The sequence below is a fragment of the Sapajus apella genome, unplaced genomic scaffold (genome assembly GCF_009761245.1).
Source record: "Sapajus apella isolate SASKATOON/1434 unplaced genomic scaffold, GSC_monkey_1.0 scaffold97, whole genome shotgun sequence".
Classification (NCBI taxonomy): Eukaryota; Metazoa; Chordata; class Mammalia; order Primates; family Cebidae; genus Sapajus; species Sapajus apella.
In genome coordinates this window covers 6,370,433-6,392,128 of record NW_022437037.1, presented here as the reverse complement: position 1 = coordinate 6,392,128, position 21,696 = coordinate 6,370,433, and the positions used below count along the sequence as shown (strand labels likewise).

Sequence of the window (21,696 nt, the reverse complement as noted above, 5' to 3'; positions counted from 1 at the left end):
GACATCACAGACTGAAGATGATTCTAGTAGTATAAGTACACGTGAACAAGAAAATGTTGACCAGATCATGCTTTCTGTCGGCAGTATTGACAGGGAAAAAAAACAGCTATCTAATGGTCCCTGACAAGAGATGGCCAGAAGCCGAGCAGCAGGAAGAAACTCTTTGGTGGATCTCACTCTGAATGTATATTGTGCCTTGGGATATTAGCTGATTAATTTGGGTGACATACTAGACATCATGATGGGCAAGACATGTACAAACTAAGCATCCAGAATGTGAAGACAAAACTAAAATTTTGCCAGGCTCTGTGGCATGTGCCTATTGTTCTAGCTACTCTGGGGGCTGAGGTGGGGGGAGGATCACGTGAACCCAGGAGTTCAAGTCCAGCCTAGGCGACATGGTGAGACCCTGTCTAAAAACAAAACAAAACAAAACAAAAACAAAAAACGCACAGCCTCTAAAATTTAAATTTTATCTGAAATCACGCTGTACTTTCATGAGTAATTTTAGAGCATAAAGTGTAATTGCTCTTACAGGGCTTCATTCAGCCCTCTTTTTCAGGCTCTTTTCTCTCCTGAATTCTCCATTTGGGAACAGGCAATCTAGTCCCGTGGGTCGAAGCCAGCTAGCTCAACACTGGTCATTCTCAAACGCATGTTTCCAGCCCCTCTTTAGGACTTTATGTGTCTGAACAAGAGCTCTTGATTCTCTGCTTCACTCTCTGCCTGGTGACTCTTCTCGGGTTCCCCCATCACAGTAAATAATGCCATTTTTGACCCAGTTGTTCAGGCTCAGAAATCTTGGTTTGGATGAGAAAACAAGAGAGTGTCCTTGCCTCCTTCTCCCAGCACACATCCAGTACCTCAGTAATCACCCGCGATTTACTATGGTAAATCCTGACTAGTCGGCACCTCCTCTGCTGACCCCTTACTCTAGGCCACCACCATTTCTCTCTAGACTGCCCAGTACCCTCCTAACTGGCTTCTTGGTTTCTACTCCCGACTCACAGCCATCCATTCCACATTCCGCATTCCACAGCCAAGGTGTGAACTGGATCACATGGATCCTGTTTATGATGATTGCCCAGGGCTTCCCTACACATTTGAAGAGATCCGAGGTCCTCGACGTGGCCTGTGTGCGCCCTGGCCCCTGGCCCTTGGCTCAGTCCCCAACACCCGTCTCCCCTGTTGCCGTGTCCCAGCCACACTGGCTTGTGTGCTCTTCTTCCAGGTGTTATTTGGCCTCAAAGCCTTGGCACTTGCCATTCTCTTAGTGGAACATTCATTCCCCAGATATTGTAGGGCATCTGCTGAGAAGCCATGGACAAGATTCAAAGGCTGCTGGAGCCACTGTTTGCTGATGATGTGACCTTGGGAAAAGTTGCTCACCCACCTCCTTTTAAAAATGAGTTTCTCATTGATAAGATGGACCCTGTGGCAGGGTTGTGGTGAGTTCATGCTGGGCAGTACTGGATTGTAAGCACTGGGGAAGCATGAGCTCCTCTTCCTGTGTCCTTTGCTTCCTCACTCCCTCATGTCTCTGTTTAGATGCCACCCAGGGAGGCCAGCCCTACCCACTGGGCCCAGAATAGCAAACAGGGCTGCCATCACTTTCTGTCCCTCACCCTGCTCTTTTTCCCCCTTTAAATGTAGCATTTATTTGCTTGTTTTTGTTTTTGGTTTGTTTTTTTTATTTTTTTTGGAGACGGAGTCTTGCTCTGTTGCCCCATGCGGGAGTGCAGTGGTGCAGTGTCGGCTCACTGCAACCTCTGCACCCGGGTTCAAGCGATTCCCCTGCCTCAGCCTCCCGAGTAGCTGGGACTACAGGCAGACGCCACCATGCCTGGCGCTAATATCTTGTGTTTTTAGTAGAGACGGGTTTTCACCATGTTGTCCAGACTGTTCTCACACTCCTAAGCTCAGGCAGTCTGCCTGCCTTGGCCTCCCAGAGTGCTCGGATTACAGGTGTCAGCCACCGCACCCGGCCTATTTGCTGCTTTTTTATGATTTTCTCCCTCATTGGGAGGTAAGCTCCCTGTGATGCTCACTAATTTTTGTTGAATGGATATTGAGTAGCCATTGCGCATGGACTCCAGAACTCTTAAGGGAGACGGGTACATTTTACAAGCTTGAGGAGCACAGCCAGAGTGCAGGCTGTGACTGTGTTCACACTTGTGCAGCTCAGTGCAGAGGGCCATCGGCTGTGAGTGGCTCGGTCAAGTTCTTCTGGAGACGGGGAGTTGTAAAGGGCAGGAGGCACCACAGCCTGGAGGCTGAAGTCGGCCGTCGGGAGGAGAGGGGCTGGAGTCTTCCCCAGCGTGGGCATTGCCTCTTCTAATACTGTCATGATCCAAGTGAAGCAGAGGCTATGGGACCGTCAACATTTGTCTTTGAGAGTCCACTGGATGTTGGCTGTTAGGTTCCATTTGACTCTCTGGAGAGGAGGGATGTTACAGGAGGAAGCTACAGCACAGGCAGGCAGCTGCAGGGCTATGCACAGTGTCCAGTCTTCTTGTGAGGAAGTGGGAGATGAAGGTGGGAAAGATAGTTTGGGGCCAGACTCCAAAAGGCATTGAATGCCAATCCATGCACTTAGGACCTTCCACCTTTAGTATTATAGGAAGCATCAAGGAGTTTTTATTTTATATTTATGTTTTTGAGACAGGGTCTGCCTCTGTCGCTCAGGCTGGAGTGCAGTGGTGCAGTCTTGGCTCACTGCAACATCTGCCTCCCAGGCTCAAGCCATTCTCCCAGCTCAGCACCCTCCACGCCCTGAGTAGCTGGGACTATGGACACACGCACCACCATGCTTAGCTAATTATGTTTTTCTTTGTATTTTAGGGACAGAGGTTTTGCCATGTTGTCCAGGCAGGTCTCAAACTCCTGGGCTCAAGTGATCTACCCCCGCTGCCTTCTAAAGTGCTGGGATTACAGACATGAGCCACAGTGCCTGACCATATCAGGGATTTGGGAAGCATTCTCTGTACATATTTAGACTTTCCCCCAAGTCTTCCACGTTTCTCCCTTTCCTATGCTGAGGGCTATGTTTAGTTCCTAGCCGAGTCCTGACTTTGTAAAGAACAACAAGTAAACAGCTTCTTCAGAAGGCTGGATGCTGAGCCCTGATTGCCCTTCAGTGAACCAGCCTCATCCATGAAGGTCCTTGAAAAGCCAGAAGCTGTCTCATTGGGGGGTCCTTGAAATTTGAAGCAAGGGACAGGTTCTGAGACCCTGTGTTTTGCAGATTAGGTTAGCGCAAGAAAGATGGGCTGGGTGTCTTTGCAGTTCATTTCTATAGAGTGTCATTCTAGGTCTGCCTGGATAGAGAAACGAAGCAGCCTCGTGTGGGATCCATCAGCAGTGGCCAGTGGGAGTCAGCGTTTGTAGTTATTGACACATCTCCTGCAGAATTGGGGTGGTGGGCTAGCTGTGGGAGAGCACTGCACTGGGAGTCAGTGTCTTGGGGCCTCTAGCCTCCTGTGAAATGTCTTTTTTCTCTGGACCTCAGTTTCTCCATTTTGTTATAATGAGCTGGGCTAGCTCAGTAGTTCTTAACCTCTTGACCTCCTTAAGTTCTTAACCTCCTTAAGACTTTCGTGAAAGCCATAAAGCCGTAGACCTCTATTCCTAGAAAAATGAACACACATGGTTTGCCAACACCTTAGGAACCCCCAAAGCCCATGACACAAAACCCTGGATCTGTAAGGCCCTGTCCCATCCAACCCCCGGCCTTCCCCTGGGCATGTACCTCCAGCTACACAGGGCCTTCATTCACGCTGCCTTTTGCCTGGTCCAGCTCTGCTCACCCTTCAAGTCTCACCCTTACCTGACTTCTCAGATTAGATTACGTCACCTTGCTAAACATGCATCTCCCACCCTGAATTTAGCGCTGATCACAGTGATAACTAAGTGATTCTTCGTGCACGTTATCTGACCCTCCCCAAGCTCCATGTTGGTATTTGTTGAATAAATCTCTGAGGCCCCTCCAGATAGGACGTTCTGAGACTGATCTGTGAGTTTGCAGATGTATCATAAGAGAGTCCCTAAGCTTGTATTTCCTGTGACACTTGACACATGGTGGCCTTTGCTTTCAATGATTTCCCCCTGGACTGGACAGGGGAGTCACTTCAAAGTGGCCTAGGCCAGACTTGGTGGCTCATACCTATAATCCTAGGACTTTGGGAGGCTGAGGCTGGAGAATCACTTGAGACCATGGGTTTGAGACCAGCCTGGCAACCAAGCAAGATACTGTCTCTATAAAAAGTAATTTTAAAAATTAGCCAGGTATGGTGGCAAGTGTATATAGTCACAGCTAGTCAGGAGGCTGAGGCAGGAGGATCGCTTGAGCTCAGCAGTTGGAGGCTGCAGTAAACTGTGATTGCACCACTGCACTCCAACCTGAACAACAGAGGCTCTGTCTCAAAAAAAAAAAAAAAAAAAAAAAAAGGCAGAGTTTAGAGGACCCAGAAGATAGAGAGTCTAACCCAGACTTTCTGCCTCAGTGCTCTGCTGGGCCTGACCTCCAGGCTGGTCATCGCCTTTGTTTATGTTCTGGGCTGAGCTGGAACTCCTACTTGGAACATTCCCACAGTGCTTGGCGCTTCCTCTTATTGTTGTATTTTTCTCCAGGAGGGAAGTGACCAACATCAGACTTTCCTCCCAGCAGACAAATTCCATACACAAAGCTTTGTGTCAGCTACTGGGTACCCGCCTGAGAGCCCAGCCTCTGTTTCTTTGGTTCTGGGTGGGTGAATGCACACATTACAGGGATCCAGCAGCCCTTCCCTTCTGAGCCATTTCTATCTTAAAAAAAAAAAAAAAAATTGCCTTCAAGAAGTGAGCAACGCCTTGAAGGATTCTGACTTAGATCAGAGTTCGTCTGAAGCCAACAGCGTCTTGCGTGTAGGGGCAGACATTCCTTTCAATGTTTCATACTTCAGTGGCTGCAGTATTACCTCTCTGGCTTATGTCATGTCCCACAATCAAAATATCATTCCTTCTGTAGTCCAACTACCTGGGAGGCTGAGGCAGGAGCATCACTACTTGAGCCCAGTAGTTTGAGGCCAGCTGGGCAATAAAAGGAGACCCTGTCTCTTAAAAAAAAAAAAAATCCTGAGGTACAGAAGTTTATAAGATAATTTTTTTTTTAATTATACTAAGAGAATGAATTATTCACTAGAATATTACAATGGATCTTACTCTGATATGGGAAAGAAAATCCGTAGTGAGGGTAAATAATTTTTTTCAATGTATTGTATCTAAAGCTTAGAGATTTATAGATAATAAAAACATTGACAGTAGCCATTCTCATTGTCTGCTGTGTACCAACAAATTTTAAACATCTTTATTTTATTTTATTTTTTTAAAGATGGAGGTCTCGCCCTGTGGCCCAAACTGGAGTGCAGCGTGCAGTCACAAATCACTGCAGTCCTGATCTCCTGGGCCCAAATGATTTTCCTGCCTCAACCTCACACATCAGCCTCCTGAGTCTAAATATCTTATTTAACCTTTAAACTGCCCTTTGAAGTAGATAGTGTAATTGTACACATGAACATATGTGAAAATAGGTGGGGAGAGGTGAAGATTCTATCCCAAAGTTGCTCAGCTAGGAAGTGCCCACATAGATTCAAACCAGGCCAGCTGGCCTTCAAAGCTAGTTCCTTCACACTGCCCTCCTGCCTCCTCTGGTCATGGGGAAATGGGCAGCAGAGGTTTTCCTAGCCAAGGGTAAAGATTTGGGAGCTGATCTGGCCTTCAAACTAAATGCCCAGCTTCGATCCCTACCCCTCTCTGAGGAATCTGTGAAATGGGGAATCGGGAATCGGCTAGTTGGAGGAGATGATCTTGTAAATCTGCTTGGGTTTTACAGAGATATGGGGCTTGTAGTAGTCATACGTGAAGGCGTGACCTTGATAACACGTGGTCAAGTCGAGTCTGATTGAAGGCAATTCATACAGCCACAGCATTCTCTACATATTTGTGCAAGGCTTGGAAACTCATCACAGTGGCTGTGCAATCAGCCTTCTGCTTCTGGTAACAGCTCACTTTTGATTCTTCCCATTTGTGAAGAATCAGAAAAGTCTTGTGTTGTCTCCCTGAAATGTGGGCTGGAGATGGGTCACTTGCCCACCTTTGATTGCAAGCATATTGGTCTTGGGGGATGGCTCAATTTTTTTTTTTTTTTTTTTTGGCTTTGTCTAGTACAGACAAAGGGATGACTTTGCAGAAGGGATGACTATAAAAGACAGTTTCTGAGCTGGGGATTAGAGAGGAATTCTTAAGATTAGATTATTCTGTTCCTCTCCCCCTGAACAATTCCCATTGGACTAAGTGTGTGGGTGGGGGGAGGGCATGATTACCTGAGAAGTGGCTGGACCACGGGGGTCTTGTTCCAGAGCTGTTCTCTCAGGGAAATGTCCAGTTCATGCCAAAGGTTCATTCATAAATTAGTTGTTTGGAACCTAGGATACGTTTTCTCCTGGAAACACCATTACAGATGTATTGGCCCCCAGCTAAGAAACAACAGAGCGCACACCAGAGCCCAGGTTCTGTAACTGTGACCCATTGTTCTGTGTGTGCATAGACGCCAAGAGGAGCTGTCCCAGACACGGCTCCTAACTTCAGGGACTTCGCACACTGATAGGGAGGAAACTCCAGGGCTGGGAACAGCTGGAGCTGAGGGGTGGAGAAGTGGAGGAAACAGCACCCCAGCTGCCCACACCCTCTGACTCTTGCTTGGAGAGGAGAGTTTACTTATGGATTACTTGGTTAATACATCCCAGGGGGTGGGGACAATCAGTGTGTGTATGTTGGGGATAATTGGTTTATTTCATCACCTATCCACCCATTTGTTCAACAGAGTTAAGTACCTACTGTGTACTTGGTATTCTGCTATACAACTGTTAGGTTTCACAGGACCCCTCTGGTGTGGTGGGGGTTCCCTGTGCTTTGTTCCAGTTTGTGGCTGCAGTTTAATCTGGGGAGGAGGTCGGGGGCTCTGTGAGGGAAACGGGAGCCTCTGCATGTGTGCTCTTTCCTGCTGCCTCACTGGTGATGGTGCGACAGACACGTGCTATTTGCTTTGCCAAGTTTGGAATCTCTGACCACGATTTTGCAAAAATTATCTCTGATTGGTAGATCAAAATAGGAAGTCTTTCCTAAGTGAAATATTTCATATTTTCATATGAAAATAGGTGGAGTGCAGTGGCTCACATCTGTAATCCCAGGACTTTGGGAGGCTGAGGCAGGAGGGTCACTTGAGGCCAGGAGTTTGAGATCAGCCTGGGCAACATAGGGAGACCCTGCCTCTACAAGAAACCTAAAAAATTAGCCAGGCGAGGTGGCATGCACCTGTAGTCCTAGCTCCTTGGGAGGCTCAGGCAGGAGGATTGCTTGGGCCTGGGAGGTTGGGGTTGCAGCGAGCCATGATTGTGCCACCACACTTCAGCCTGGGTGACACAGCAAGACCCTGTCTCCAAAAAAAAAAAATAAAAGATAAATATTCACCAAGGACTTCCTGAGTTTCAGGCAGCATGCTAAATACTTCACAAATGTTCTTACAGCTGAGGAGGTGGAATTGGAATTATGCCCAGTGAACAGATAAGAAAACTGAGGCTGCTGTGCTCAGTTGGCAGAGCCAGGATTTGTACCCAGGTGTTTGGGCTCCAGAGCTTGCATTCTTTTTTTTTTCTTGGAGACATAGTCTCGTTCTGCCACCCAGGCTAGAGTGCAGTGACGTGATCTCAGCTTACTGCAACCTCCGCCTCCTGGGTTCAAGTGATTCTCCTGCCTCAGCCTCCCCATGTAGCTGGGATTACAGCTTAGCGCCACCATGCCTCGCTAATTTTTGTATTGTTTGTAGAGACTGGGTTTCACCATGTTGACCAGTCTGGTTTTGAACTCCCAGCCTGAAGTGATCCACCCACCTCGGCCTCCCAAAGTGCTGGGATTACAGACATGAGTCACCTAGCCCGGCCCAGAGCCTGCCTTCTTACCCATATTATGCTGTGAGGATTCTTTAGGAGTTTTTATAACCTCAAACTCTGGGATTGAAATAAATGAAATCTTTTCATCTACCTCGGCGTTGTCTTCCTTTTTACCAAGAATATATGGTTGATTTCATTCCCTTCTTTTCTTCCAGAAAACCCATTGTTCAGAATTTATGTAGTGTAGCCCTTTCTCCAGCAAAATTGTTCCCAAAGTGCAGTGGAAGTCTGGAACTTGAGGTTATAAATTCTTAGCTGTGTTTGTCCCCATGGTGTTTTCTTCTTTGGAGACTGAGGTGTAGCATGTGTTTTGATGTTTTGTTTTGTTTTGTGTTTCCCTTGGAAACACAGTATTAGTGAAATCAGCTTGTTTTCTCTGACAGTACTTGTTGCGTGGTGCACACTGGTCTGAGCATGGGACTCTGAAATAGAAGGTGTAGCATAAGGGACTGTGTGAAAATGTTTCTCCTGGTATGCCGCAGAATGGTTCATTTATGACTTTCAGCATTTTGATCACCTGATTCCCCACTTCTCCCATGGGGAAAAGTGGTATTAAAAGTATTTGGAAATAAAATTCACCCTCCGAGCCGCTGCTATGCTGATGAGTAATAAAGTGTCAAAAGAATGCCGCGGAACAGCTTCTTAATATAGACCATTACTGAGACGCACCGGTAGGGCGATAACAAGCCTTTTCTTCTGATTTCCTCCCTGGAGCCAAAGGGATTTTGAAAGGCAGAAGGCAAAAACTGTTCAGAGTGAAATTCCTCAAGCTTCCCTTGTGAGGACCACATGGGCTCTGGCACTGGGTGGTTTGGGATGTCCAAGAGATGATCCCCTTTCAGCCAGTGACTCGGCCCTCAATTGCCATTCAGGAAAGACGCCGGGCTCGGGAGGGCCCTGTGATCCTCTGGCTTTAAAATGGGCAATGCTATTGAAAAACAGAAGCCCTTGAAACGAAGCCATCTGTACCCCTGGAAACAAGGTAAGAAAGCCCTGGGCTTCCTTTCCAGGAAGAAGCAAGGAGGCAGTCTTCTCTGAAAGACTGGCCAAGCACCAGAGCCGAAGTGCCTGGGGAATCGCCTTTCAAAGCAGAAAGCATTGGCAGTCCAACATGGTTTCAAGAAAATTCACAGTTCTCCTAAGGAATAAGGTGATTCCTCTCTCAATGTGGTGGCTTGGTTTGGCTGAGGGTTTAGTTCAGCTCGACATGTTTCATTCAGGACAGTATGTGTCTATTGAAAATTTTTACTTTTTATGAAATATTCCAAGTCAGCCACGTGCAGGGGCTCACGTCTGTAATCCCAGCACTTTGGGAAACCGAGGCGGGCGGATCACTTGAGGTCAGGAGTTCGAGTCCAGCCTGGACAACATGGTAAAACCCCATCTCTACTAATAATACAAAAATTAGTCGGGCATGGTGGCGGTTGCCTTTAGACCCAGCTACTCAGGAGGCAGAGACAGGAGAATTGCTTAAACCTGGAATTTGGAGGTTGCAGTAGCTGAGATCATGTCACTGCACTTTAGCCTGGGTGACATATTGAAACTGTCTCAGAAAAATGAAATAAAGTAAAATAAATATTCCAAGTCAAAGCTTTGGTATCTAGGAGTTTGAGGCTTTTGTGATATTTTTGGTTTAGAGAATGTTATTAACAGCTTTTAAATATATAGCACTTCCAAAAGTTCCAAAGTACTTTCTGTAAAATCTTACATTTATCCATCCTGGACACCCAGGAAGTGGGTCAGCAGCCTCTCCTAACACCTCCTATGTCTCTCTAGGGCTTGGGGTCATGTCAGCTGGAGGAGGAGGAAGTTGGCAGTGGTACATTTGGAAATCCAGAACCTTTAACAGTGTCTCCGTGCAGGACAGTCTTCTGACCCACTCAGCGGCCTTTTCTCATAGTTATTGACTTATTGACCCAGGAGGCTGGCCGGCCAGCAGGCATGCCAGAGATGACATGTGGGAAACTTCACCAGGTCTTTGCCTCCTCTCACTAGAAGAAGTTGCAGTAGCATTTGATCTGTAGCAAGACAGTTTGTTCACAACTGCATATATTATAGACGTGTTTATGAAAAGAAAAACTAGCTGGAAGAAAATTCATGGAAATGTTAAGAGCAGTTGTTGTTTGTCAAATGATAGATCATTTTCTTTTAAAAAGAAGGTAAGTTGGATGCTAATTTACTGTCAGGTTCAAGCCCTTCTGACTGTCCTTGAGTCATTCTTTTGTCTGACGTGTTACTTTGGAAAGGGTGCTCCTTAGCATTCCTTGATTAGATCCTGGTGTGAACAATTAAAGACAATGGGGGGACAGTTTGGAAAATTTGAATATGAACTCCATGGTGGATTCGAATGAGGAACTGTTGCTCATGTGATTTTGTGTGATATGGTGCTGAGTCATGTAGGAGTATGTGCTTTTTTTGAATAGTCATGCTGAAATATTTAGGGATGAAGAGCTTTGCTGTCTATCATTTACTCTCTAAAATCATAATCATTCTCTGGTTTTCTTTGTGTACACCTTAATAAATTTGTATGCCTTTTCTCCAATTAAAAACAATACTGTAATCTTAGCACTTTGGGAGGCCGAGGCAGGCAGATCACATGAGGCCAGGAGTTTAAGACCAACCTGGTCAACATGGTAAAACCCTGTCTCTACTAAAATACAAAAATTAGCTGGACTTGGTGGTGCACATCTGTAATCCCAGCTACTCGGGAGGCTGAGCCCTCACGCAAGAGAATTGCTTGAGCCCAGGAGGCGGAGGTTGCAGTGTGCTAAGGTCATGCCACTGCGCTTCAGCCTGGGCAACAGAGTGAGACTCTGTCTTGAAAAAGAAAAAAATAAAATGGTTCAGCAAAATATACTGTATAAATAAATGGGGACCTAAGATAAGCAAAATGGGATAACAAGTGTTAGAGTCCAGGTCGTCGATATATGAGATTTGTTACACTTTTAGTATTTTTACACATTAAAATAAAGAACCAGGCCGGGCCTGGTGGCTCATGCCTGTAATCCCAGCACTTTTAATAGTCATGCTAAAATAGTAATACCAGCTACACAGGAGACTGAGGTGGGAGGATTGCTTGAACCTGGGAGGTGGAAGTTGCAGTGAGTTGAGATTGCACCACTGCTCTCCAGCCTGGTGACGGAGCAAAACCCTCATTTCAAAAAAAAAAAAAAAAGAATCCCAGGCCACCAGCATGACCCTCCCAAGCACTTTGGGAGGCTGAGGCGGATGGATCACGAGGTCAGGAGTTAAAGACCAACCTGGCCCACATGGTAAAACTCCGTCTCTACCAAAAAATTAGCGGCCTGTAGTCCCAGCTACTCAGGAGGCTGAGGCAGGAGAATTGCCCGAACCCAGGAGGCAGAGGTTGCAGTGAGCTGAGATTGCACCACTGCACTCCAGCCTGGGCAACAGAGCAAGACTCTGTCTCAAAAATAAATAAATAACCAGTTCTGACTTATTCATAGTACTGTGTCCTTCAGAATGAGCCTTAGCAGACACTGGTGCTTACTGAAGCCGACCAAGATGCAGCATGCTTCTGAGTTCAGCACCGTGTGGGCCGGTATCTCCAGCCACCCAGGAGAAAATCAGCATTGATCCAGCTACTTAAAAGCACTACTTTTCGGATAAAAATTTAATATATTTACTTACTTTTGGATTCTCTGGTTCTCCTTAGAAAACCATGAGTTAAAACATCTGAAAATTTTCATTGGAAGCGGCTGGGTGTACAGACAAAAAGAAAGGTTTTATGTTTCGTTTTATTTAGTTATGTTCAGTAATTTAAATGAGAGGAGTGACAGGACCACTGTTGGTGATTTCATGATCCCCAGTGAATTGGACATTAAAAAAAAAAAAGCAAAAAAAAAACAACAGAACAACTCATGGCCCATGGTTTTTTAAATCTTCACAGGTCCCGTTAACCAGGAGCACATCTTTGGCGCATAGTGTTTTGTTTATTTGGGCTGATAGACCCAGGGACTGAGTTTGTCTCCCCAGTTCAAAGTCTGTCTCAGAAGGAAAAGCCAGTTTCATATCGTACCATGCCCTGCTGAGGATTCGAAATAACAGGGCTGGGGAGTAGTCCTTCACAGCCGATCTGTTTGTCTTTGTCTTGAGAGGTTGCTTACGTTTTGGAAATGGGATTATAAAACAGTGTTTAGGAACTGGAATTAAAGATTCCCAGTAAGGCTGGGTGCGGTGGCTCACACTTGTAATCCCAGCACTTTGGGAGGCTGAGGCAGTCAGATCACTTGAGCTCAAGAGTTTGAGACCAAGACCTGCCTAGGCAACATGGCAAACCCCACCTCTACCAAAAATATAAAAAATTACCCAGGCATGGTGGCGTGCATATGTAGTCCCAGCTACTCAGGAGGCTGAGGTGGAAGCATTGCTTGAACCTAGGAGACGGAGATGGCAGTGAGCTGAGATTGCACCACTGCACTCCAGCCTGGTGACAGAGCAAAAACCCCATTTCAAAAAAAAAAAAAAAACCCCAGGCCACCAGCATGACCCTGATCTGCATACCACATTCAATGTGGTTGTGCAGTCTTGGTGGATGAATGATCGCCCCAGGTTTTAGGGCAAGTAGCACTGTCTACTTTAGGAACAAGTAAATGGGAATCCCGGGCATATCATCATGTGGATTTGCTACAGGCAGTTGGGGCAGCCCAGGCCGGCCCCTGATTTCTGCCCAGATGCCCCTGTGTTAGGTGCTCTGGAGAATAAGACTTTAACCAAAGCCAAAGATGATCATGATTAGGAAGGGCAGGCCCTGAGTGCATTCCAGAGGCAAATTTAAAGGAAACTGTTAACCGCCATTTAGGTCATTTACGTGTGCTTCCATGTCATACACCTGGGGGATTGAAAAGCCGCAGAGGAATGCCAGTGTGAAAAACGTGAATCTCACAGCCTCTACCTGCTGTCGCCCTACAGAGCACTTTATGCCTGCTAGAGAAGCTTCTCTAGTGATTCGAGACAGTGCGGGACTTGTACCCAATGAGGGGACCATTATACTGTCTGACTTGTGGTTCTCGTTTTTGTTTTTTGATAGCTCTCAGGACAAACCCCAAACATAAGAAAATGTTTTTTACAATAATGGATGCTTTTCGTGGTCAAGGAATCTGACTCATTTGCATTACCATAGTGAGTTTTAGCAGGCCCCAAACAAAAAAAAAATAAGATGAGAAGTGGGACGAGGCAGTGGCTCAAGTGTGATCCTGAGAGTTTCAGCCAGAGTTCTGTCCCAGCCTGCTTTCCGACCTTGAACAAAGGCGTTTTCTAATGCCGAGTGCACTCACTTTCCTTGTCCACAGTGGACTGTTCCAAATGACCGCATCGTATTGTGTTGTTTAATTCACATCCATGGGATTTTTTTATTGATCTGTTTACCACTTGATTGTAAACCACCTAAGGGCTGGCAGTCGTGGGGTTCATTGTTTTGTCCTCAGCACCTCCACAGTGCCTGGCACATGTGCTCTCTGTGAGTGCTCCCTGGCTGCAGTGTCGCTGCTGGTATAAAGGAGGGTAGGCGTATGCAGGGCGTGGCGGTTCCTGGTGCACAGTGCACAGTGGACATGCCATAAATAGTAGTTACCAGTGCCAGCAGGTGGATTTGGGACTTGGAAGGTGGCAGGTGGTTATTTGGGACCTGGAAATGTTCATTCTTCGCCTTTCACTGCCCAAAGTAGAAATACTGGAGAATGAAAATAGGTATAGTACACCTTTCTCTTTCCCACAGTAATTCTGAGTTTGCAAACAGTAAATGTATTGATGATTGTTCAGTTGCAAATATTACTTCCCAAAACCCCTCTTAAAGAGTCAACATTTAGTTGTTGATTCAGACAGCTGGGGGAAATGGAAATTTAGAGCTAAATTGAACTTCTCTGAAATAGGCTTATAATCCTGCCCTCCCAGAGGCAGGCGAGCAGGTGGGCAGGCAGGCAGCCTGGCTCTTTTCCTTCCTTTCTTTCCTTTTGTTCCTTCCTTTTCTCTCTTTTTCTCTCTTTCAACATGATTTGGAGAGTTGCTCACAGCATTCATTTTGGCTCATGGGAGTACAGCACTGACAGAAGTTTCCTTGGGAATTAAAAATTGCAGCAGTAATTGCAAATTGAATTGTTATCTCCTTTAAAAATCCCAGCAGCTCGGGGCCATACTAGCCTGGTAAATGGAAATGTTAATGATTTGCGTGTTTGTACACAGTGTGGGTGTCAGCGAATAAAATTAACACCCTTAGTAGAAGAGCTGACTATAAAAAGCTTCAGCCCGCAGACCTTGGCGGACTGTGGGGTTTGCTGTGCTGGCAGCAGATTGGCAGGCCCAGGTGGGACTGGGGGTGGGAGGGTGAGCTGAGGATTTGCTTCACTTCTGAATGCCAGTGTTCGTTCTGCCATAGGGGCAAATTTAGAAATGTTTGGATTCCAGTCAGCAAAGGTGTTTAGACTCGCCTCTGCACGCTAGATAGTGAAGTAGCATCTGGGGCAGCTGGATGCTCGTGTGCTAGCTAATTAATATTGATCTGGAATGCGTACGGGCTGGGTGCTGCAGTAACCACAGGCTCAGTGCCTTCTAGCTAATAGGTAAGGCAAGACAAATTACTTCACATTTCCAGGCCTGTTTCCTGATCTCTAAATGAGGTTAATAATAATACGTACTCTGAAGGACTCTTGTGAGTACTAAATGAGATAATTCACATAAAGAGATTACAGCCCTTAGCGTACAGTGAGCATTTAATGAATAATAGTGATTCTTGTTATCATGCATTACATAGTACAGAGAACCCTAGATTTACCAGGTCCATGGACATAGATCATAGGACTGGCTTCATCACAATCCCAGTGGCTGTGTGAGTTTGGGTAATTGTCCACCTGTTTCGTTCTCTCAGTTTAAGGTATCACATGCCTATGGTCTTGAAGGACCCCTTGCAGGCTGTGGATCAATGACCGTCAGCATTGGTCACTGCCTTTCATATCTGCAAGCTCCTGGAGCATTCAATACCTGCTTAGATGGCATCAGTTTGGCGGCTGAGCTGAAGGATCACAGGAGTGCTTTTAATTGTGTTGAATTTCTTTGAAAATTTCTTTTGGACTCTGAAGCCCAGATGCCAGGGTGGAGTCTTTGTTCTCCCACTTTCTAGTTGGCTGACCTTGAGCAATCAATTTCTGGGCCTCAATTTCCTTATCTGCAAATAGTGCCCACCTCATTGGGCAATGTGGGTGAGGATGAAGGAGTCTGTACATGTGCGGTGTTAGAACAGTGCCCGGCATGCAGTAAGTATTCAGTAAATGTTTATTATTGTTACTACTTTTAGGTCACATATAGAGAAGTTACGTTTAATTTTGGTTGAAATGATGTTACATTATTAAAGAAAAACATTGCAACAAATGGACAAAATGCAGACAAGAAAATGCATGTTGAGTGGCTAAGGCTAAAAGACATAATAGAATGGGCATGATGGCTCACACCTATAATCACAGCACTTTGGGAGGCTGAGGTGGGAGGATCACTTGAGCTCAGGAGTTCAAGACCAGCCTGGACAACATAGTGAGACTGTCTACAGAAAATTTTTAAAAATTAAATAAAACTAACTGGGTGTGGTGGCACACATGCAGCAGCATGACCACGACTCACTACAGCCTCTGTCTCCTGGCCTCAGGTGCTCCTCCCTGCATTCCAGCCTGGGCATAGCGACACCCTCTCTTAAAATAAATGAATGAAATAATGACCTAAAACATAGTGAGCCAGCAGAAGAGTTAGTAGGTGTCATTATTATTTTTCAGAGCTGCTGCACATTATGCGTATTTTTCATAGAGTTGTCATGTGCAAATAATTTTGTTTTCTTTTAATTTTATGCCTCTATGTGGTCTTAATAGCTGCGCTGACTGTGACATTCCATCATGTTACTATTCCATAACTTATGAAATCATTTACCTGCTGTTGAATATTGAAATTATTTCCACTTTTTGCTGTTACAGGTCAGATAGCAGTAAGTAGCTTCATTAATACAGTTTTGTGATTCTGTTGGATGATTTCCTTGTGATAAGTTCCCAGTGTAAAGTTCCCAAGCCAGGAACATAGAAATAGCTTTAAGGATCTTGCCTTGTTGTTTTCCAAAAGCAATGCATTTCATGAGTGATGCGTGAATTTACCAGTTAGTCACAAGCACACCAGCATTTGAAATATTACCATTTTGAAATAATTCCTCTTGTCAAACTTAAACTACACTTACAAACACCATTTTGATGAATTATCTGATGGCATGGGACCCAGAGAAACAGTATGAGAAGTTCAAAAGCCATTATCAGTGTTAAGAATCCCATTTTGTTATAAAATTCTAATTTCCCACAGTCATTTGCCTTGAGCTTGATTCAATCTCATTCAAGTGCTGACTTTCATAGAAAAGAGAAATGAGGCTTTATTTAAGTGTACCCAGTTACCATCACAACTTTTATCTTCTGTCTCCCAGAGAGCAATGATTATTAAATACTTGAATTTCTTCACATGAAAGACAGAGTGAGCCGAGAAGTGTTATTAACATTGTTAATGTAATGCTTACTTTAGGCAGCGTGACTAATGACCCAACAATCCCTCTTCCCGCACTTCTGTAGAGGGCTAACTCGTCACGATTTCCCCAACTGCTTATGTATGACGAGAGCACCAGTTTGGTTGTTAGGAAAATAGAGACATTAAACAGCTTGTTGGGAGGGCTGTTTGAATCAAGTGCAGAGCGTCAGGATGGTGGAGTGAATGTAATGGACAAGGCCATTGGTTCATCAATGAGGTTAGAAGCCATATTGGGATGTAATCATAAACTGGTTCAGGGTGGGAGAGAAAGGTAAACAAAAGATTGTTTAACATGATTTTGGAATCACAGACACCTTGAGCTAGAAGAGAAGAGTAAACATCTCACATTATTCCCTAATTTTGCCAGTGAAGACACTGAGGCTTATAGAAGTGAAATAACTTGTCTGAAGCCCTGAAGCTAGTGTGTGGCTTTGTGTCTCCTAAGTTAGGATAGCAATATAACAGTGATATAATAATGCGTGTAATAATATAAAACCATACGACATACTGTATATATTATGATTTTATATTTATATTTACATGTTACAGAATATTCAGTACATTGTATATGCAATCCATTATGTATTGTATCATATATAATATGTGATATGATACAATAATATATGTAACAAGGATACAATAATGACATATTGGGTTACAGTATTATGATAATGCCAGTGGCTTCCTGTTTGCTAGGCATGCCACTGAAAGGTCTGTGTATATTAGGAGCTTCCGCTTGGGAGCAGTTTTGACATTAGTGTAACTAAAGTGTCCCAGAAATCGTTTTTTCTTAAGTGAAAGATCAGATGTTAGAAACTCTAAGTGTGACAGAATTTTTCTCATGAGAAGTGTGGGTGTAGCTTTGGGTGTGGGTAAGAAAAGGGAAGGAAACTTCATTCTGTCATCAGATATCTCCAAATTTAGAACAATATCTATCCTTAGCCATTGGCTTTCAGATATGCTTTGCCCTGGGAACATGCGTAAAATACATTTCCGTGTATGGCTATTTCTTTCCCAGCTGTATAGAGGGTGTCACCATTATTTTAGATAATAACCATGGCCAGTGGCCACTTTATCTCTAATTACTTTTCCAATCACTTTTCGCTGATTGCTTCTAACGCACTTGATGTCAGATGTCACTTTTTGCTGAAATACCTGAGCGACTGTTTCCGGAGGCCTCGTGGACTACCGAGGAGTTTGCCCGCAGGGGTTGGTAAACTTCTACAAGCGCCAAGTCATGAATATTTTATGCTTTGCAGGGCCAAGAACCAAAATTAGGACTATTATGTAGATACCCATAAAACCATTTAAAGTTAAATCATTTAAAAATATGAAAACCATTCTTCACTTGCAGGCTATGAACAAGCAGCCTACACAGATAGGTCCTGGTGGACTTGGGCTGTGGGCAGAAGTTTGCCAACCCCTGACCTGCAGTGTGGCTTTGGTGTTCTCTGCGGTCATTCTTACCCTGGAAACCAGAAGCAGGTCACTCATCAGTTTAAAAAGGTCGAAGAATCTTGTGATTTTCAGGCCAGACAGGACTGAACCATGACTCCTCTACTGCCTTGTGCTTGATTGGGGTTGCTCAGCTCATCTTGCGGCTTGTCCATCACACACACATTCAGGTCTCCATCTATGCAAATGGACACCTCCTTCTCACCACCTTAATAAGGAGAAAACAGACGGTGGAAGGTTTGTAGAACCTCATGATTGACTCTAGAGGCTTTCAGTATTTTTCCTTTAACCATTAAATGGGACACTGTACTAAAAAAATTCCATTGTTTCTATATTTGTTCATTTATTGATTGAATGTTTGTTCATCCAACAAATGTTTATTGAACAGGTCCTATGTCACCACTGTTCTAGGCAGGGGGGTTACCTTAATAAGGAAAATAAGACATCTCTGCCCTCTGGAGTTTTTAGTGTACATATAAACATGTGAAAATATGTAGGCTTTTGGATGATAGGCATCATATAGAGGAGGCAGGGAAGGGGACAGGATGTCCAGGGCCTGGGAAGATGGTTGTTAGTTCTGTGTGTGATGCAAAGGGTGGGTGATCAGAAATAAGGAGCAGAAGCCTGTGTTGCAAATGTCTGGGCAGCAGCGCTCCAGAGAAGAAAGAGCTGGTGCAGAGTCCTGAGCTGAGAGTGTGTGATGAGGGCGGAGGACACTGGAGACCCCTGGCAGATGAGGATAGGCCTTGAGGTGACTGTAAGGACTTGGAAGGGAGAGCCAGTGGGATTTGCTGAGGGGTTGACTATGGGGTGCAAGAGAGAAAGAGGAGTCTAAGACGACCCCAGTGGTTTTGGCCTGAGCATTGGAAGGTTGGCTTTAGAAGCAGAAGAGCTCCAGTGGCACAGGTTGTGGGGGACGATTGGGGGCTGTGTGGGTACAGAGTAAGTTTGAGGTGCCTGTCAGAGATCTACAAGGAGATGGCTGTTAGGCCATTAAAATCTGGAATATGAAAATCTGGAGTTCAGAAAAGAAGTGTGGGCTTTTTTGAGAGTTGTTGACATAAAGATGGCGTTTAAAGCTGTGAGACTGGGTGACATTACCAGCAAATAAGTCAGAGAAGAGCAGGGGCCAAGGCCAGAGCCCCAGAACACTCCAGCATTAGGAGGTGGAGGAGATGAGGGAGCAGCAGCAGAAACCTGGAAACACCTTCCGGGAAGGTAGCGGGGATGCAGGAGATGTTGTCCAGAAGCGAACTGCAGAAAGTGTTACTGAGGAGGAGGCACAGAAGGGGCTGCGGTGACACGTGCTGATGACTGGGTCAAGTCACATGAGGACCAAGACTTGACCTTGGGATTCAGTAACATAGTGGTCACAGGAGACCTTGACAAGAAGTGTCAGTGGAGGGTTGGGTGTGAAAGTGTAAAACAATGAGCGGAGGAGAATTGGCCACAGGGAGCATGGGCCACTCTTTGAGTTTTGCTGGAAGTGGGAGTGAAGACACAAGGTGGTAGCTGTTGAGGGTATTGGGGTCAAGGGAAAGTATTCAGTAAAGGGTGAAATAATGGCAGGATTGAATGCTGATGGGAATGACCTGGTAGAGAAGGAAACATGGCTCAAGACCAGAAGAATTGCCGGACAAGAGAGAAGTCCTGATTATCAGCTGCAGTTCATTGAGTATTACTCCTGTCATTGCTGGCAGATCACCCTGGTATTTAGGGAGCTTAAATAGCAACTGGGCACCTAGTTTACACTTCTGCAGCTGGCAGTTCAGGCTGGGCTGCTGGGCTCCTGGTCTTGCCTACGGTCCCTCAAGTGTCTACTATCAGCTACTGGGAGGGCTCATCCCTGTGCCTCCAGCAGGCTAGCCCAGGGTCCCTCCCCTGGTGGGGTTGTTCACCTGGAGGCCAGCAGGCTTCCCAGGGAGCAGGAGCCATGCAGGCCCCAGGTCAGAAGCAGCAGTCACCTCCACTTCATTTCATTGGCTAAAGCAGGCCGCAGGCCAGCCCAGATTCAAGGGGAAGGGAGAGAGAGAGACCTGCCCCCTCACGCCTATGGCTCTCATAACAGGAGAGAGCAAAGTCCTCTTGCCAAGCTGTGGGTATGAGGAGCAGGGAATCGTTTGGCCCTTACTGTAAACAATCTGTCACAGTTGTCTGTGAGCTAAGCATGTTGCTTTTGATTATCACAAGAGTTCTTTGGGGTAGGTAGTATGATTTTGATTTCACAGATGAGAAAACCAGGTCACTGAGCATCCAGTAACTTGCTCAAGATCATGCAGCTAGTAAGTGGCAGAATTAGGACCTAAACCTGGTCTCTGACGTCAAAGCCCCTTTCTTCCCTATTCTCCCGTCCTGTGAGTGTCTGTTTACAAGGGCAGACTAGAAGGCCCTTCCTCCCTTTGCTTGTTAAGCATGGGAATAATGTTTTTGTGGATGATTATTATCTCATAATCAGGGTGGACTGAGGGAGGTGATCATCTTGTTGTGGCCTGCATGTTTACTGTGTGGGGATTGGACAACTGTATTTATTGGAATCCCATTGAGGTCACAGTGGTGTGTTTAATTAGGGCTTTATTGACACAGATTCATGTCTCTGGTCTCAGCTGGTCCCTCGGTGCCCTTTGACAGTCTTTGCCCTTGTCCTTGGTCAGCTGACTCTCCTGTCCAGATAGTCACACACGTTCCCCTTCACGCTCCACTTTGTTCCAGGCCTCTGACTTCCTGTCTTCCTTTACCCTGGCCCCTCTCTTTCTGTCCCTGACACAGGGACACTCAGCCTCCAGTCCAGGTTCCCTCTGCCCAGGTCCTCCTCCCTCCAGAACCTGTCATAATCAACTGTCTTTTCAACCAACTGGACTTCAAGCTTTCCAAGAGCAGAATCCAAAATGTGAAAACATTTGAATTAGCATCAGGGAACTTTGACTGTGCCACTGGTTGTATAGCCTTGAGCAAGTCCTGTACCCCCAGGTTCACAAATCTGTGAAGAGTGGGCACATTGAGCCATCTCCAAGACCATTCAGGGAGAGTTGAGATCTTTTTTTTTTTTTTTTGAGACGCAGTTTCGCTCTTGTTACCCAGGCTGGAGTGCAATGGCGCGATCTCGGCTCACCGCAACCTCTGCCTCCTGGGTTCAGGCAATTCTCCTGCCTCAGCCTCCTGAGTAGCTGGGATTACAGGAACAAGCCACCATGCCCAGCTAATTTTTTGTAGTTTTAGTAGAGACGGGGTTTCACCTTGTTGACCAGGATGGTCTTGATCTCTTGACCTCGTGATCCACCCACCTTGGCCTCCCAAAGTGCTGAGATTACAGGAGTTGAGATCTCTTTATGTCCACCTGGGAAACCCTGGGCCGAGAGCTCAGTTCTGTGTGCAGTAGCTGCGGGGTGTCCTGAGTGTAGACCTGACAACCCTGCAGTTTGCTGCAAGAGCTGCAGCCTTCTCTCTGCCCTCTTCTAATTCAAGTGTCAAAACCTTGCTGCTCCCAGAGCTAGAGCAGGTGCCAGCCACTTACTCATTTAGGAAAGCAGGAGGCAGGTCCTGTGCTAAGTCCACAATCTCAGGAAAGACCTCAGTGAAGGTGTTTTAAAACTCTTTGGATAGAGGGAGCAGATCAGTGAGTAATTAGTTTCAATCACTCATTTCAAGTCTCTTTGACCTTTCTTATATTATAGGGAGCCTGGAACCATGCCCTTCT

The 21,696-nt window shown here is 45.7% G+C and overlaps 1 protein-coding gene across 18 annotated transcripts in view; it reads left to right on the top strand.

The window, feature by feature from the left end:
- The window catches only part of RAPGEF1 (Rap guanine nucleotide exchange factor 1), a 154,138-nt gene that overhangs the window by 19,853 nt on the left and 112,589 nt on the right, over positions 1–21,696 (top strand). The window contains exon 1 of one of the 18 annotated variants that reach the window (XM_032257648.1): positions 7,885–8,967. The exons of 15 other annotated variants lie outside the window; for them this stretch is intronic. In XM_032257648.1, the coding sequence (XP_032113539.1) occupies positions 8,904–8,967 (64 nt within the window). In that variant the 5' untranslated portion in view covers positions 7,885–8,903. 2 more of the 18 variants (XM_032257662.1, XM_032257655.1) reach the window with 2 other exon arrangements.